This window comes from Pan troglodytes, chromosome 1 (genome assembly GCF_028858775.2).
Source record: "Pan troglodytes isolate AG18354 chromosome 1, NHGRI_mPanTro3-v2.0_pri, whole genome shotgun sequence".
Lineage (NCBI taxonomy): Eukaryota > Metazoa > Chordata > Mammalia > Primates > Hominidae > Pan > Pan troglodytes.
This window is the reverse complement of record NC_072398.2, coordinates 37,137,230-37,156,275: the sequence shown is the minus strand read 5'-3', so window position 1 is coordinate 37,156,275 and position 19,046 is coordinate 37,137,230. Positions and strand designations below refer to the sequence as shown.

Sequence of the window (19,046 nt, the reverse complement as noted above, 5' to 3'; positions counted from 1 at the left end):
CCGTGGGTTTGTCATAGATAGCTCTTATTATTTTGAGATACATCCCATCAAAGTCATTTCTAACTAAACTTTTGAAAATACAATGTAGGTAATTTAAATATGCTTGGCATAGCACTACTCTAATTATTCCCTACTATCATTTTAATGCCTACTATGTACAAGGCATTTCAGCCAGGTATTTTACATATATTAGTTCATTTAATCTTCACAACTACTCTGGGAAACAGGCATCATTATCTACCTACAGTTTATGCATACGTGGCTCACTGAGATGACATACATTCACAGAGCTAGGAGTGACTGGTAAGGGATTCATGTTCACATTTGCCGGGCTCCAAAGTTCTGTTTCCTGCTCTGTACTATATCTTAAGTTCTATTAAGACAAGAACTGAAGCTCATTTTTATGATGGACTTTAAGGACAGCTAAACTACATAAAAGACTTGCTAACAAAACAATTCCATTTCTGGTGGTAGGCAACCACAGATTTGCTTTTTATCTCTGTAAATAAGATTTGTTTCCTGATAGTTCATATAAATAGAGCCATACAATACATACTCTTTTGTGTATGGTGTGGGGTAAGGAAGATTATTTTTTCCCTTTTATATATGTAGTTGTTCTAGCACAATCTGTTGAAAAGACTATTCTTTTCCCATACAATTATTTTGGCATCTTTGACAAAAAGCAAGTGACTACGTGAGTATTTCTGGACTCTCAATCCTACCCTTAAGCCATCATCACATTGTCTTAGTTACTGTAGCTTTATATTAAGTCTTGAAACCAGTAGTTAAGTCTTGCCACTTTAGTTTTTCTTATTTTGCAATATGGCGAAGTACTTAAATTGATTTTCTAATGTTAACCCAACCTTGCATTCCTGGGATAAACCCTGTTTAGTCTTAATGTATTATATTTATATATATTGTTGGACTGAACTTTTAAAAAAATTTTTTGTCTATGCTAATGAAGAATATTTAAATTTGTCCTGTTCACCTAAGCAAATTTCTTTGCACAAAGTTATTCTTCCCTTATTATGCTTTTAATATCTGTAAGATTTGTAATGATGCCACTTTTATTTCTACTATTAGTGATTTATTTTTTTTCTTGCTCAGACTAGTTTTATCAATTTTATTAATCTTTTCAAAGAACCAGCTTCTGGTTTCACTGATTTTCTCTTTTGGCTTCTTTCACAGCATGTTTCTGAGGGCACTCATGGTTTCTGTATGACCTGCTGAATGATCAACAGGTCATTCATCTTTATTACTTAGTATTTCATTTGTGGATATACTACAATTTGTTTATCCATTAGCCTACTGAGAGACACTTGGGTTTTTCCAGATTTGTTATTATGAATAAAGATGCTATGAACATTTGTGTATACATCTGTGTGGAAACATGTTTTCATTTCTCTTCGGTAAAACAGTAGGAATAGAATTGGTGGTCATATGATAAATTTATGTTTAACTTTATATGACATTGTCAAACAGTTTTCCAAGTGGCTGTATCGTTTTGTATTCCCAACAACATACTAGTATGAATTCAAGCTCCTCCACATCTGCACCAACATTGGACACTGAAGGTCTTTTTAATCTTATCTGTTCTAGTGGGAGTGGTATCTCATTGTGATTTTAATTTCTCTAGTGATTACTGATGTCAAGCATCTTTTCATGTGCCTATTGGATATTAACATACCTTCTTTTTTGAAGTGTCCAAAACTCTACCAGTTTTATAAAATTGGATTGTCAGCCGGGCATGGTGTCTCATGCCTATAATCCCAGCACTTTGGGAGGCTGAGGCGGGTGGATCACCTGAGGTTGGGAGTTTGAGACCAGCCTGACCAATATGGTGAAACCCTGACTCTACTAAAAATACAAAAATTTGCTGGGCATGGTGACGCATGTCTGTAATCCCAGCTACTCGGGAGGCTGAGGCAGGAGAATCACTTGAACCTGGGAGGCGGAGGTTGCAGTGAGCCGAGATCACACCACTGTACTCCAGCCTGGGCGACAGAGAGAGGGTCCATCTCAAAAAAACAAAGAAAAATCGGATTGTCAAGTTGTATGGCGTTCTTAATAAAGCAATGTCTGAATAGAAGTCTTTTGATAGAATATGTTTTGAGAATATTTTCTTGCTGTCCATAACCTTTTTCATTTTTTAAATGACATCTTAACAAAACCAGATTTAAAAGTTTAAATCCAATTCAGCAAATTTTTCTCTTATGGTAACTGCCGTTTGTGTCCTAAGAAATCATGACCAATTTCAAGGTCATGAAGAGGTTTTCCAATGTAGTCTTCTAGAAAGTTTGGAGTTTTATATTTTAGTATTCCACTTTATGGCTCTACTGGCTTGTTTTATTTCTTGGTGGCTGCTCTAGAGTTTAAAATATTCACCCTCAGTTTATCAGAAGTTACTGTCAAATGATATACTACTAAATGTAAGATTCTTACTACTATATCCCCCCGTTGTCTTATTTCATATATTTTACTTCTATATGTTATAAACTCCTAAACATCATTTTTGCTATAAACGGTCAAATATCTTTTTAAAAATTAAAAAAACACATTTACCACTTGTAATCCTTCTTACTCAGTTTTGTAGGTCTGAGTTTATATCTGAAATAATTTTCTTTCAGCCTAAAAAAGTTCCTTTAACATTTCTTGTAGTACAGATCTGCTGATGGCAAAATTTATCAGATTTTTTCTGAAAATGTCTTAATTTAACCTTAATTTATTGTATGGTATTTTTCCTGAATATGGAATTATAGGTTAACTTTTTTTTTCCAGGACTTTAAAGATGTTGCTCCACTTGTCTTTTGGCTTGTAATATTTCTGATGAGAAATCAGTAGACATTCTGATCTTTCTTCCCTTCTAAATAATATTTTCTTCCCTTCTAAATAATCTTCCCTTCTTTCTCTTTAAAAAATTTTTCTCTTTATCATTGGTTTCCAGCAATTTGATTGTTACGTGTGCCTTGCTCTAATTTTATGTTTTCCCTGCTAGAGGTTCATTAAGATTCTTGGCTCTGTGGGTTTATATGTTTAATTAAATATAAATGACTTTTAGCCATTTAAATATTTTTCTGTTCTCCCTTTCCCTCTTTCTGGGATTCCAGTTACATGCATATTAGTCTAAATGACATTACCCCACAGGCCAGCTTTGACTCTTCATTTTTTCAGCCTTTTTTCTTCCTCTGTTCCAATCTGGGTAGAGAAATTTAAACTGCTTTGTTGATTATATTCTCTTTGAGGAAACTGATATTGGAATCTCAGGCCTTACTAGATTGAAATTATAGATAGTGTAAATGGGCAAGATGCCTGACTAGACACAGCCAGGTGGAACAGCTACCACCAAGAGACCAGGATGACTGGTCCTCTCCTAACAGATCTTTAGAGGGAAGAAATTAAGGGTGGACAGAGGGAAGACACAGAAGCTGGGCTGAAGGGGAGGAAGCTGGGAGGGACCCCTGCATGGGGATATCGCACCGGGGGAACAGTGACTTGAACTGGCAAAAAAACAACCAGCTACTGCCACGGGCCTCTGGAATCCTGGCAGGAGGAAATTCCTCGACCACTATGGACACTTGAGTTGGCACAGAGGGCTGCTTAGAGAAGTGTTAGGGGCCGTATTCTAGCCAATGCAGAGCCCAAAGGGTTTGGTGTGTGAGCATCTGTAGTGGAATACGGCCAGGGGCAGCCATCCCTCTAGGCTTAACTTGCTGACTTGCTCCCATAGGAGACTTTATCCCTAAGGGAACTGTCAGACCTCAAGCCTACAGAGCAGTCTTGACGATCAGATGGGGCCAGTCCATCTGGCCTCTCCTGGGGCCCCAACCTGGCTGTGCCTGCTTGCAGTGCAGCCTTGGGTGTCCTGGGGGGCCTGCATCATAGCTCCTGTGCTTGTGGACTGCGCCTAACTGGTAGTGAGCTCCAGCACAGCAGCCCAGCATGTGGACATGTGCCGGCTCACCTGCTCCCTCCCCGTACTGGCAGCTTTCCCTGGGCCCATGGCCACCCTCAACATTGCTTTGCCTGCGTGTGCATGGGCAGATCTTGCCTCCCCAGCCCCACAAGTGCACGTTCACCTTGCCCTGCCACTGCTGCTGGTGTGAGTGCATTCTGCCCCCATTACCCCCACATTACCGCCATTGCATTTGGAGCTCCTTTGTCAACATTGCCCTGGGAGTGAAACCAGGCGTGAACAACAATGGACCTTCCCCTGCCCTAAGTGGCTACCTCCACCTACATAGAGGGCACACACAGTTCTGTGTCCGCCAGCGCCACGCCCCTATGCTTATACGACCACTAGTGCCATGGCGTGCAGTTACCAACAGGGTTCCCCTGCACCCCACCGGCCACCTGCGCTGCCTCTGCTGCTGCTGTGAAGGCCCACACAAAGGCCGGCATCCCAGACCTGCTAGTATCCTGCCGCGGTGGACAAGTGTGCATCCCGTTATGCTGCTGTTGCTGCTGCTGGTATGTGCAACTGAGGATGGATCCTGCTGCCAACATCCTAATGAAATGCCTTGGCTGGCACCACCCATTGGAGTGTAGTAACCAGTGGCCCTGGAGCACCTTGGCCCCCTACCCAGCGCAGTCAGTTCCTAGCCTCAAGGAGCTAGAGAACAAAGTTGAGGCTCCTAGCAGTCCCCCAGAGCAGGTAGTCCAGGAGTTATGAGCTGAGCCTTGGCTCCCTGAAATCTTCCGGAAATGAAGCAAGTTGATTAAACCCACCTTATACCACAATCAAACTCTCAAGGTCATCAAATGGGATTAAAAAAAAAAAAACATGCAAAGGACAGCAACTTCAAAGACCGAAGGACCATCAGCCCACAAAGATAAGAAAGAACCAGTGCAAGAACTTTGACAACTCAAAAAGCCAGAATGCCTTTTTTCTTCCGAATGACTGCACTAACTCTCCAGCAAGGGTTCTGAATTGGGCTGAAATGGCTGGAATTACAGAAACAGAAATCAGAGTATGGATGGGAATGAAGATCATCAAGAAGCAGGAATACACTGAAACCCAATCCAAGGAAGCTAAGAAGCACAATAAAATTATACAGGAGCCAACAGACAAGAATAACCAGTATAAAAAAGAATGTAACCAACTTGATAGAGTAGAAAAACAAACTGCAATAATTTCGTAATGCAATCCTTAAAATTAATTGCAAAGCAGACCAAGCTGTGGAAAGAATCACAGAGCTTGAAGACTGGCTTTCTGAATAAGAGAGTAAGACAAGAATAGAGAAAAAACACTTTGGGAGGCTAAGATGGGTCGATCACTTGAAGTCAGGAGTTTGAGACAAGCCTGGACAACATGTTGAAATCCCGTCTTTACTAAAAATAAAATAAAATTAGCCAAGTATGGTGCTGCATGCCTGCAATCCCAGCTACTCAGAAGGCTGAGGCAGGAGAATCACTTGAACCTGAGAGGCAGAGGTGGCAGTGAACTGAGATCGCGCCACTGCACTCCAGCCTGGGCAACAGTGAGACTCTGTCTCAGAAAAAAGAAAAAAAAATAGAGAAAAAAGAATGAAAAGGAATGAACAAAACCCCCGAGAAATATGGGATTATGTAAAGAAACCGAATCTACAACTCACTGATGTCCTGAAAGAGATAGGGAGAATGGAAGCAACTTGGAAGACATATTTCAGGATATCATCCACGAGAACTTCCCCAACCTAGAAAAAGAGGCCAACATTCAAATTCAGGAACTGCAGAGAACCCCAGTAAGATACTTCACAAGGTCATCCTCGAGACATATAATCATGATTCTCCAAGGTCGCAATGAAAAAAGAAAAAAAAAAGGCAGCTAGAAAGGTCAGGCCACCTACAAAGGGAAGTCCATCAGACTTAACAGCAGACCCCTTTGAGCAGAAACCCTACAAGCCAGAAGAGATTGTGGGCCAATATTCAATTCTTTTTTTTTTTTTTCTCCTGAGACGGAGTCTTGGTCTGTTGCCCAGGCTGGAGTGCAGTGGCACGATCTTGGCTTACTGCAACCTCTGCCTCCCGGGTTCAAGAGATTCTCCTGCCTCAGCCTCCTGAATAACTGGGATTACAGGCACGTGCCACCATGTCCGGCTAATTTTGTATTTTTAGTAGAGACGGGGTTTTACCATGTTGGCCAGGCTGGTCTCAAACTCTTGACCTCAAGTGATCCTCCCACCTCAGCCTCCCAAAGTGCTAGGATTACAGGTATGAGCCACCTTGCCTGGCCTCAACATTCTTAAAGAAAAGAAATTCCAACCAAGAAATTCATATCCGGCCAAACTAAGCTTCATAAGTGACAGAAAAATACTATCTTTTTCAGACAAGCAAATGCTGAGGGAATTTGTTATCACCAGACCTGCCTTATTAGAGCTCCTGAAGGAAGCACTAAATATAGAAAGGAAAGACCAGTCACTACAAAAACACACTTAAGTACACAGACCAGTGAGACACTATAAAGCAACCACACAAACAAGCCTGCATGATAACCAGCTGCTATCATGATGACAGGATCAAATCCATACATCAATACTAACCTTTAATGTAAATTGGCTAAATGCCCCAATTACAAGGCACAGATTGGCAAGGTGGATAAAGAACCAAAACTCAATGGTATGCCAAGAGTCTCATCTCACATGCAATTACATCCATAGGCTCAAAATAAAGAGATAGAGAAAAACCTAACAAGCAAATGAAAAATAGAAAAAAGCAGCAGTTGCAATCCTAAATCAGACAAAACAGACTTTAAACCAACAAAGATTAAAAAAAAAAAGACAAGGGTATTACATAATGGTAAAAGGTTCAATTCAACAAGAAGACCTAACTATCCTAAATACATATGCACCCAACACAGGAGCACCCAGATTCATAAAGCAAGTGCTTAGAGACCTTCAAAGAGACTTAGACTCTCACCATAATGGTGAGAGAATTCAACACTCCATGACAGTATTAGATCACTGAGGCAGAAAATTAACAAAGATATTCAGGACTTAACCTCAGCACTGGATCAAATGGACCTGATAGACATCTACAGAACTCTCCACCCAAAAACAACAGAATATACATTGTTCTCGTCATCATCTCATGGCACATACTCTAAAATCAGCCACACAATTGGACACAAAACAATCTTCAGCAAATGAAAAAGAATGAAAATAATAACCACTTTCTTGGACCACAGCACAATAAAATTAGAAATCAAGACCAAGAAAATCGCTCAAAACCATACAATTACATGGAAATTAAACAACGTACTCCTGAATGATTTTTTGGCAAGAAATGAAATTAAGGCAAAAATCAAGAAGTTCTTTGAAACTAATGAAAACAAAGAAACAACATACCAGAATCTCTGGAACATAGCTAGTGTTAAGAAGGAAATGTACAGCACTAAACACCTACATCAAAAAGTTAGAAAGACCTCAATTTACAAAGTAACATCACAACTAAAAGAACTAGAGAATGAAGAGCAGATCAACCCCAAAGCTAGAAGACAAGAAATAATCAAAATCAGAGCTGAACTGGAGACTGACACACAAAAAAACATTCAAAAGATCAACAAATCCAGGAGTTGGTGTTTTGAAAAAAAATTAATATCTATTTGATAGACAGCTGGCTAGACTAATAAAGAAGAGAGAAGATCCAAGTAAACACAATTAGAAACAACAAAGAAGATATTATCACTGACACCACAGAAATATGAACACCTCTATGGACACAAACTAGAAAATCTAGAAGGAATGGATAAATTCCTGAACATACACACTCTCCCAAGACTGAACCAGGAAGAAACTGAATCCCTGATGAGACAAATAATGAGCTCTGAAATTGAATCAGTAATAAACAGCCTACCAACCAAAAAAAAAGCCCAGGACAAGATGGATTCACAGTCAAACTCTACCAGGTATACATAGAAGAGCTGGTACCAGTCCTACTGAAGCTTTTCCAAAAAAATTAAGGAGGAGGGACTCCTCCCTAACTCATCTACGAGGCCAGCATCACCCTGATACCAAAACCTGGTGGAGACACAACAACAAAAACCTCAGGCCAATATCCCTGATGAACATTGATGCAAAAATCCTCAAAAAATACTGGCAAACTGAACCCATCAACAAATCAAAAAGCTTATCCACCACCATCAAGTAGGCTTTATCTCTGGGATGCAAGGTTGGTTCAACACATCCAAATCAATAAATGTGATTCATCACATAAATGGAACTAAAGCCAAAAACCACATGATCATCTCAATCAGTGCAGAAAAGGCTTTTTGATAAAATTCCATATCCCATTATATTAAAAAAAAAACTCTGAATAAACTAGGAATTGAAGAAACATACCTCAAAATAATAAGTCACCTATGTCAAAACCACAGCCAACATCATACCAAATGGGCAAAAGCTGGAAGCATTCCCCCTGAAAACCGGCATAAGAAAAGGATGCTCTCTCTCACCACTCCTATTCAACATAGTATTGGAAGTCCTGGCCAGAGCAATCAGGTGAGAGAAAGAAATAAAGGGCATCCAAATAAGAAGAGAGGAAGTCCAACTATCCCTGTGTGCAGACATGATACTATATCTAGGAAAGCCAATAGTCTTGGCCCACAAGCTCCTTAAGCTGATAAACAACTTCGGCAAAGATCCAGGATACAAAATCAATATAAAAAATCACTAGTATTCCTATATACCAACAACAGTCGAGCTGAAAGCCAAATCAGGAATGCATTCCCATTCATGACTGTCACAAAAATAATAAAATACCTAGGAATACAGCTAACTGGGGAGATGAAAGCAAAACACTGCTCAACGAAATCAAAGATAACACAAACAAACGGAAAAACATTCCATGCTCATGAATAGGAGAAATCAATATTGTTAAAATGGCCATACTGCCCAAAGCAACGTATAGATTCAATGCTATTCCTATCAAACTGCCAACGACATTCTTCACAGAATTAGAAGAAACTATTTTAAAATTCATATGGAACCAAAAAGAGCCCAAACAGCCAAGGCAATCCTAAGCAAAAAGAGCAAAGCTGGAGGTATCAGGCTACCCAACTTCAAACTATACTACAGGGCTACAGTAACCTAAACAGCATGGTACTGGTATACAAAAAGACACACAGACCAATGGAATAGAATAGAGAGCCCAGAAACAAGGCCACACACTCCTACAACCATCTGATCTTTGACAAAGCTGACAAAAACAAGCAATAAGGGAAAGGACTTCCTGTTCAATAGATGGTGCTGGGATAACTGATGTCATATGCAGAAGATGGAAACTGGACCCCTTCCTTACGCCACAGACAAAAATCAACTCAAGATGGATTAAAGACTTAAATGTAAAACCCAAAATGATAGAACCCTGGAAGACAACCTTCAGGACTAGGCATGGGCAAGGATTTCATGACAAAGATGCCAAAAGCAATTGCAACAAAAGCAAAAATTGACAAATGGGATCTAATAAAACTAAAGAGCTTCTGCACAACAAAAGAAACTATCCACAGATTAAACAAACAACCTACAGAATGGGAGAAAATTTTTCTAACTATGCATCTGACAAAGTTCTAATATCAAGCATCTATAAGGAACTTGAATTATTTACAAGAAAAAAACAAGCCCATTAAAAAGTGGGCAAAGGACATGAACACTTTTCAAAAGAAGACATACACATGGCCAACAAGCATATAAAAAAAAAAAACTCAACATCACTGATCTTTAGAGAAATGCAAATCAAAACCACAATGAGATACCATCTCACACCAGTCAGAATGGCTATTATTACATCATCAAAAAATAACAGATGCTGGTGAGGTTGCAGAGAAAAGGGAACCCTTATACACTGTTGGTGGGAGTGTAAATTAGTTCAACCATCGTGGAAAGCACTGTGGTGATTCCTCAAAAAGCTAAAAACAGAATTACCATTCGGCCAAGAAATCCCATAACTGTGTATATACCCAAAGGAATAGAAATCATTCTATCATAAAGACACAGGCACACATATGTTCACTGCAGCACTACTCACAATAGCAAACACATGGAATTAACCTAAATGCCCATCAATGGCAGACCAGATAAAGAAAATGTGGTACATATGCATCATAAAATACTACGCAGCCATAAAAAAGAAGATCATGTCCTTGGCAGGAAGATGGATGGAGCTGGAAGCTATTATCCTCAGCAAACTAACGCAGGAACAGAAAACCAAATACTACACGTTCTCACTTAGAAGTGGGAGATAAATGATAACATATGGAAACATAGAGGGGAACACCACACACTGGGGCCTACCTGAGGGTGGAAGGTGGGAGGAAAAAGAGGACCAGAAAAATAACTATTGGGTACTAAGCCTAAAATCTGGGCAACGAAATCATTTGTACAACAAACCCCAGTGACACGAGTTTACCTATATAACAAACCTGCACATGTAACACTGAACTTAAAAGTTAAAAAAGAAAGAAAATGTATATTCCAAAAGAGAATACTATAATAGGAAAAGAAAAAGGAATCATTCTTTAATGAAGACAACTATTTTGAATAATTAATTAGTTATTGGGGGAGGGGAAAAATTTAAAAGAGCAAAACCAGGGATATTTTGGTTTAAGAAGCCAAAGGAAAAAAATCTCAAGTTCAAGTTTAATTGTATCATTAACTCAATCTTTCATAGTATAATTATAACATACAAGAAGAAATTGCTCATATTCAAAGAATGTCTTCCCAGTTATCTTTCCATGTTAACTTTTTGAAAACAGGAGGCAGGAGGTAAATCTATGTTTTGTCACTAGTTATGTGACCCACAAAAAATGCTGAAGAATTCTTCCACTTTGTTTTTACTTCCATAATACTAGCTCCAAAATAGTCTTCTGATAATTAGGTAAGACAATGTATAGAAAGTGTTCTGTAACGTCAACTATTATTAATATTAGAATTACCTTGCTGATTCTGGATCCAAAATCAGGGCTTCTATTGCATGAGATATCAGTAAACAGCTCTGCTGCTGTCTGGATTGATGTTAAGGTTACATACGAAAATAGAGAAGAAACCCACTATAGGTTTCTATTACCTGAATACTAAATTGGTCAAGATTGAATGATTGCCTAGTGAAGGTAATCATAATGTTATCAACTCGAATGGTCTGGGGCTCTACCTTTTCTTTTTAAGGGATATACGTTGTCTATAATAGTGATCCTCAGACTCTGTTCCAAGAAGGGTACTTCGGAGGCTACTACTGTGGGAAGGGGAAATCAAGTGATAGGCCCCGTGATTCAATTACAGCAACTCTGTTTTTATCTGTCTTAGATATAGGGGTTTTTCATAAGAGTTTGAGACAAACAAGCAAATAAAGCCTTCACTGATAAAAGTTAAAAACAAAAACAAAAACAAAACACAGTGGTCTAAGGAGCCTTTATCCCAGAGGTTCCTAATCTAGGGCTCAAGAGGTCTGGCAACTCCCTGAACTTATGTGCACATTTTGGGTGTCTCTGCATATATGCATTTTGTAGGGCAGAGGGCCCATAGCATTCACCGGGTTTCAATCAGTAAACTAAATGCCAAGAACTACTGATTGGAAAGTCCTACAACTTAAAAAAAGAATTTCTATTCCTTCCTTTCAAAAGTGATTTGAAGTTGCTAATAAGAAAATATGGAGAACTTAGGAAGGGTTTAAAAGTGACGACCAGGCTGGGCACGGTGGCTCACGTGTATAATCCCAGCACTTTTAGGTAGATCACTTGAGGCCAGGAGTTTGAGACCAGCCTGGCCAACATGGTGAAACCCTGTCTCTACTAAAAATATAAAAATTAGCCAGGTTGTGGTGGCACGCACCTGTAATCCCAGCTACTAGGGAGGCTGGGGCAGGAGAATCGCTTGAACCCAGGAGGCAGAGGTTGCAGTGAGCCAAGATTATGCCACTGCACTCCAGCCTGGGCAACAGAGTGAGACTCCATCTCAAAAAAAAAAAAAAAAAAAAAAGTGACAACTAATGCTACTGAAGAGATCATTAATAAAGGTGATAAAAACTAGGACTGTTGGCCACAAAGAAAGGTGAGGTGAAACACACGTTCTTTGGTGGGAAAATGTGTTGTGTTGTCTGTTGTAGCTCAAGTGAGCACAGGTAAGCAACACTGGCTTTGGATGTTGCTTTGGATGCTCTTTCTGGATATAAAAAAGACACCTTCGAGTCACCATTTTTTGTTAAAATCCTGGGTAAAGTTAAAAAGTAAGATTATTCTGCTTATATATTTTAAAGGGGAAACTATATAATAAATTTATAGGGTTATTTAACATGTATTTTGTAGGTAAGCATATCTGAGGTAGTCTGTATTTAAAAGAATACTTCCAAAAAGAACAAGAAGTACTAGGGCAAGCTTGGGATACAGTTCAACATTCCTCAAAGTTGCTGAGTCAGCATCAAAAGATGCCTGGTAAAGATCTCCATATCGAGAAGCAAGGCTTCGAAATTCTTCCATGGACTGTTTCATCTATAAAAAAAAATCAATTATGACAAACAAACATGCTATCATTATTGTATAAACAACACAAAAACCAAAACAAAAAAAAGCACCTTCAAACAATAACAATTCAAAAAAAATACTGCCATCTTTTCACTATCACTCCATTCATTTTCATAAACTTTGTTAAATAAAAACAAAAATGGCAAATGAAACTATACATGTTCACAAGATTATTATATATGACATATAGAAACAAAAACATTTGTATTTTAGCGTCTTCAAGTTCCACTAAAATAATTTAGTTATAAACATTCTCAAGTTTTTAAAAAAATCTGTCCTTTCTCTTTATATAAATATGTAGCACCCATTGAGATACCATGAATCACTTTATCTTTCTAATAACACATCAGCCTATTTTTTAGCCAGACAGTTGAGTTAATAAACATTTATGATAATGTCTGAGTTAAGCCACTGATTTTATATTTTACAACTTTTCATCTTATAACTTCGAAAACCTCTGAAGTGTAAATAAAAAATGCACTGAAAGTTAAGACATGCCTGATTGGAGATGCGACCACACCTCTGGAGGTCATTTCCTAAGGTCATGGCAATTGTTGTGGCAATTGCAGGTGGTGGGCTTGTCTTCAGGCTATTACAAGTACAGATAAGTTGAGAGAAGGCTTGTAAAAGGTCAATCCTGAGTTTTACAAATTCACACTGAAAGCTTAAAGGATTCAGTGGTGTACTAGCTGCCTGGAAAAAAAAAAGAGAGATATTTAAGACAAAGTAAACAGAACAGTGAGATGGGGCAGTACCAAGTATTTATCAGTTTGTGGTCAAGTGCAGTAGTTCTCTAAAAACACTGATGGACAAAGACCTAAATGATAAAAAGAATAATGTAATATTAGAATGAAAAACATTGTTATTAAACACCAGCTCTGAAAAACTGTATGTACAATCACTATTCAAAGGTTCCTTACTGCCTACATTCACAAAGACCCCATAATATGTGGATTGTCAAGAACATCATCAAGAAGATAATCACGGCCAGGTGCGGTGGCTCACGCCTGTAATCCCAGCACTTCGGGAGGTCGAGGCGGGTGGATCACAAGGTCAGGAGATCAAGACCACCCTGGCTAACATGGTGAAACCCCGTCTCTATTAAAAATACAAAAAAATTAGCTGGGCGTTGTGGCAGGTGCCTGTAGTCCCAGCTACTCGGGAGGCTGAGGCAGGGGAATGGCGTGAACCCGGGAGGCGGAGTCTCCAGTGAGCCGAGATCGCACCACTGCACTCCAGCCTGGGCAATAGAACGAGACTGTCTCAAAAAAAAAAAACAAAAAAAAAAAGAAGATAATCACATAAGGGATGCTTCAAGGACATTACCATCCCCCAAAATCCCCTATTACTTTGCTACCTTCCTAATCTGAAATTCCCATCACTGGAACCTTGTAAAGTCAAGGGCAGAAAGAAAAAGAAAGATAAGGGCAGGAGGAATATGTTTCTAGACAGTCACTGTTTTTAAAAAAAAAAAAAGGACATTGCCTCAAAGTTACCCTCTTCCACTACTAGCCCAAATTTCTTTTTCTTTTCTTTTCTTTTTTTTTTTTTTTTTTTGAGACAGGGTATCATTCTATCACCCAGGCCGGAGTGCAGTGGTACAATCATGTCTCACTGCAGCCTCAACTTCCTGGGCTCAAATTATCCCCCCACCTGAGTTTCCCAAGTAGCCGGGACTAAGGGTGTGTACCACCATGCCTGGCTAATTTTTTTTTTTTTTTTTTTTTGAGACAGAGTTTCGCTCTTGTTGCCCAAGCTGGAGTGCAATGGCACGATCTCGGCTCACTGCAAGCTCCGTCTTCCGGGTTCAAGCAATTCTCCTGCCTCAGCCTCCTGAGTAGCTGGGACTACAGGCGCCTGCCACCACACCTGGCTAATTTTTTGTATTTTTAGTAGAGACGGGGTTTCACCGTGTTAACCAGGATGGTCTCGATCTCCTGACCTCATGATCAGCCCGCCTCAGCCTCCCAAAGTGCTGGGATTACAGGTGAGAGCCACCGTGCCTGGCTGTGCCCAGCTAATTTTTTTTTGTAGAGACAGGGTCTCACTATGTTGCTCAGGCTGGCCTCAAACTCCTGTAGCTCAGATTAATTTTAAAAATAATTTCTGAGTAGACACTTCAGAAAGCACAGAGAAGACACCAAGGAAGAAGAGGTTATAACACACAAATAAGTTTCAATGAGGATGGAGCGGTATCCGGGGTAAGTCTTGGGTAGCATTAGCTAGGTAGAAAAGGTAAATGGTAAGGCAAGCCAGGGTGGGCAGAGAACTAAGAAAACCTTTAACTATTTGGCAACTGTCCTAGTGGAGATCCTAGCACTAAGTAGTTTTAACAAAAGGCACATACTAAAAATGTGCTAATTTAACAATAAACAGAGGCATAGTGAAAATTTTCCTCTATGACATGACACACTTAAAACACGCTGATGCTGTTTCTTAGATACTATCTCACATTAGTCTTTTAGCAAAAGAGCCAGACATGATTTTGGGGTTCTAGAAGTCAGTTACAATATTATCTGGCCAATTTTACCTCATATTGACCTTAGCAAACAAAAGATTAGTATCCAGAACATATAAAGTACTCTTATAAACCAGTAAGAAAAAGACATAAAAACTAGTAGGAAAATGAGCAAAAATCTTCAAAAGGAACTTCACAGAAAATAAAACACAAATGGTCAAACATATGAAACAAATGTCTAATTGTATTAGTAATCTGGGAAAAGCCAATCATAAGCTTTAGAACCTACCAGACAAAGAGAAAAATGTATGGCAATAGGAACTCTTATACACTGCTGGGAGGACTTTAAATCTGTAAAGCCACTGGGAAAAAAACTGGTATTAGCTAGTCAATTTAAAGATGCACATAACCTGTGCAATTCCACTCTTAGGTAATATCTTACAGCAATATCTCTAAACAGGAACAGGAGTATTCTTAGCATTGCAGGAGATTAGGTATTTAGCTACTGACCATTACTACCAGTAGCAATGCTTCCCAACTCCCCATCACTGACAAAAAAGAAACATCCACACACACTTCCAAATTGGAGCAGGGGGAAGATACACAGCTCCGAGTGAGGTCCACTGCCCTAGAGAAGGGTTTTTCTCTACTTGAGTACTACTGACATTCTGAACTGAATAAATTCTTTGTTGAGGGGGGCTCTCCTGTGCATTCCCTCTGCACTAAATACCAGTAACAACTGGGCAAGTGGTGATAGCCAAAAAACGCTCCAGATACTGCCAAATATCCCCTGGAGGATAAAACCATCCCTGGTTGAGAACCACTGTCCTAGAGAAACCTTTGCAGTAAGTGCATCAAAAGATATGTACAAGAATGTTCAGAGCAGTATGTTGGTAACAGCAAGAAACTGGAGAAATCAAAATGCTTATCAACACTATAGAGTGGGAAAATAAATTGATGTATATTCTTATGATGCAAGACTATATGGCAGGGAAATTGACCTACAGTTTCCTGCAACAAAATGGATGAATCTTAGGAACATAATTTAGATGATCAAAGCAAGTCAAAGAAAAATATGACTCCTTTTTACATAAAATTCAAAAACAAGCAACATAAAACAGAACTTTGTTTAGAGTTACAAAAAAGCATGTTGAAATTATAAAGAAAGGGCCGGGCATTGGGCTCCCGCCTGTAATGCCAGCACTTTGGGAGGCCAAGGCGGGTGGATCACCTTAGGTCAGGAGTTCGAGACCAGTCTGGCAAACATGGTGAAACCCTGTCTCTACTAAAAATACAAAAATTAGCCAGGCATGGTGGAGAGCGCCTGTAATCCCAGCTACTTGGGAGGGTGAGGCAGGAGAATCACTTGAACCTGGGAGGTGGAGGTTGCAGTGAGCCAAGATCGTGCCACTGCACTCCAGCCTGGTGACAAGAGTGAAACTCAGTCTCAAAAAAAAAAAAAAAAAAGAAAGAAAGAAAAGAAAAAGAAAAAGAAAAAATTATAAAGAAAGGCAATGGAACAGTAAACACAAGATGCAAAGTCCTGTTACCTTTGTGGAAAGGAAACAGTATACAAATGTGGAGGTGCACATAAGAATTTTACTTTTTTTTTTTTTTAGGAGACAGTGTCTTGCTATGTGACCCAGGGTATTATTCACAAGCATATAAGAATTTTAAAAGGCAATGGTAATGTCCTATTTTCTAACTGGCTGTTTGGATATTTGTTGTATTTTTTTATGCCCTACATAATACATGTGTAGATATTATGCCTATTCAATATTTAATAACAAAATTTAAATGATTAAAAAAAAACTATTGTAGGAAGAACGCTAAGCTGGTTCCTCTGATTCAAGTTCCCTGGTATCCACACCTTGGGCAGGCTGAATATCACTAGTTTGAAAACCTAAAATCTGAAATGATCCAAATTCTGAAATGCTCCAAAATCTGAAACTGACATGATGTTCAAAGGAAATGTTCATTGGAACATTTCAAATTTTGAATTAGGGAGGTTCAACTGGCATAATGCAAATATTCCAAAATCCAAAGAAACCTCAAAATACAAAACACTCCTGGTTCCAAGCATTTTACATTAAGGAATACTAAACCTACAACATCTTTTGAAGGTGGATAGCACCCAAAACTTGCTTCTAACTAATGGAATATGGCAAATGTGATGAGATTTTGAGGATGTAGTTTAGGTCCCTAATGAATTGACTTTATATTAGTAGAAAGGGAGATCATTCTGAGTGAATCGGATCTAATCAGTTGAGGCCATTAAAAGAGGGTGAGAGATTCTCTTGCTGGTCTGGAAGAACCATGTTCCACAAGTTCTTCAGGTGCAAGGAAATACATTCTGCAACAAATTCATGATCTTAGAACAGGACCCTGAGCTTCCTTGAGCCTCAGATATCTGAGACTGGCCCTCACAGACACCTTGATTGCAATTTTGTGATACCATGAGCAGAGGACCCAGCTAAGCCATGCCTGGACTACTACTGCTACTTCTTTTTTTTTTTTTTTTTTTGAGACAGAGTCTCAGGCTGGAGTGCAATGGCACAATCTCAGCTCACTGCAACCTCCTCTTCCCAGGCTCAGGTGATTCTCCCACCTCAGCCTCCTGAGTAGCTAGGACCACAGGCGCATGACACCATGCCTGGCTAATTTTTAAACTTGTTTTTGTAGAGACGGGGTTTTCCAACATTGCCCAGGCTGGTCTCAAACTCCTGGGCTCAAGTGATCCTCCCATCTTGGTCGCCCAGAGTACTGGGATTACAGGCATAAGCCCCCATACCTGGCCTATGCCTGGACTTTTCTGACCCACAGAAACTGTGAAATAATAAATAGGTATTGTTTTAAGCCACTAAACTTGTAGTAATTTGTTACACAGCACAGAAAGCTAATATAAACACTTTTTATAATTTTTATTCCTAAGAAATAAGACAACTCTATCATTAATCATTGTATTGAGAAATTAAACACCTAACTTTGCTATCGGGTCTCCATAAACAAAGAATTTTGAACTTCTCCTGTTTAGCGTGGCTGAAGCAGATAAAAAGCATGATCCTCAAAGCTGTACGATCTCAGGTATGGATCATTCACATCAGTAAGTTAAAAGGGGCAGCCCATGCTCATATTTACTCAGTTAAAAAGATAGAAAGCAATTGTCAAATCCACACTTACCAAATGAACAGGTTAAAAAATAAAAATAAAAAAAATCCTCAAAAAAACCCTGAGAGTATACAGTACAATCAGAGTTCTGGGAAGTTTCCAACAACTCTGAGGATCATACTGCCTTCCCCTGTAGACTACACTCAAGTGAAGAATTATTTCCTGTTTTTCTTAATCCTAAAAACAGTGTTTGACACATACCAAGTGTTTATGATCTGTTGAATAAAATAACTCCATTTCAAAAGGAGAATATCTGAGGCCCAATGACCCACCCAAAGTCACGCTGTGTTAATGGCAGAACCAAGACTAAGACAAGGTCTCCTCTCTGTCAATCAAGTGCTTTCTTCCTGTATCAGAATTCAATCCTTAATTATTGTCAAGCCTCATTAAATACACATACCACACAAATCATTAAACAAGTATCAAATATTCAACAGAATTTTTCATAAACTTAATTCCATCTGCCTCACACTGTTTTGTAAGCCTGTCTGTTCAAAGTTCTTACCACTTATGGTACTAAATAATTACCAATTTTCTGCTCCACATAAACTAGAAAATGAAATAGTTCTATTGATCTCAACCAGTAATTATATTTTTTAATTTTCTGAGGCATTTATTAGCCTAATATAGGAAACAACAATCTCTTCCCAGAATATATATATATATATATATATAAAATACTTCAAAATATATGTGCCTCACAGTAGTCTGAATATTCTCTTTAGTGACACCTGTTTTTTCTACTTTGAAACATTTCTTTTGAGATAGACCACCGTTCAAAATATTTTAGATATGTTATAAATGTACGTAAACAGGTACCAAAAGTTTTATGGTCCCATCTCAATATATACAATTTTTAAAGTCATGTGACAGTATTTTTAAAATGTTTAACGTTGATTATATAACTTCTTTACAAAGGGAAAAAGCCCTTGC

The 19,046-nt window shown here is 38.9% G+C and overlaps 1 protein-coding gene across 3 annotated transcripts in view; it reads right to left on the bottom strand.

The window, feature by feature from the left end:
- Positions 1–19,046, bottom strand: part of INTS7 (integrator complex subunit 7) — a 95,239-nt gene that overhangs the window by 14,182 nt on the left and 62,011 nt on the right. For all 3 annotated transcript variants that reach the window (XM_024351534.3, XM_063790699.1, NM_001280517.1), the window contains 3 exon segments: positions 12,986–13,180; positions 12,351–12,454; positions 10,907–10,975 (listed from right to left, as the gene is read on the bottom strand). In XM_024351534.3, the coding sequence (XP_024207302.1) occupies positions 10,907–10,975; positions 12,351–12,454; positions 12,986–13,180 (368 nt within the window).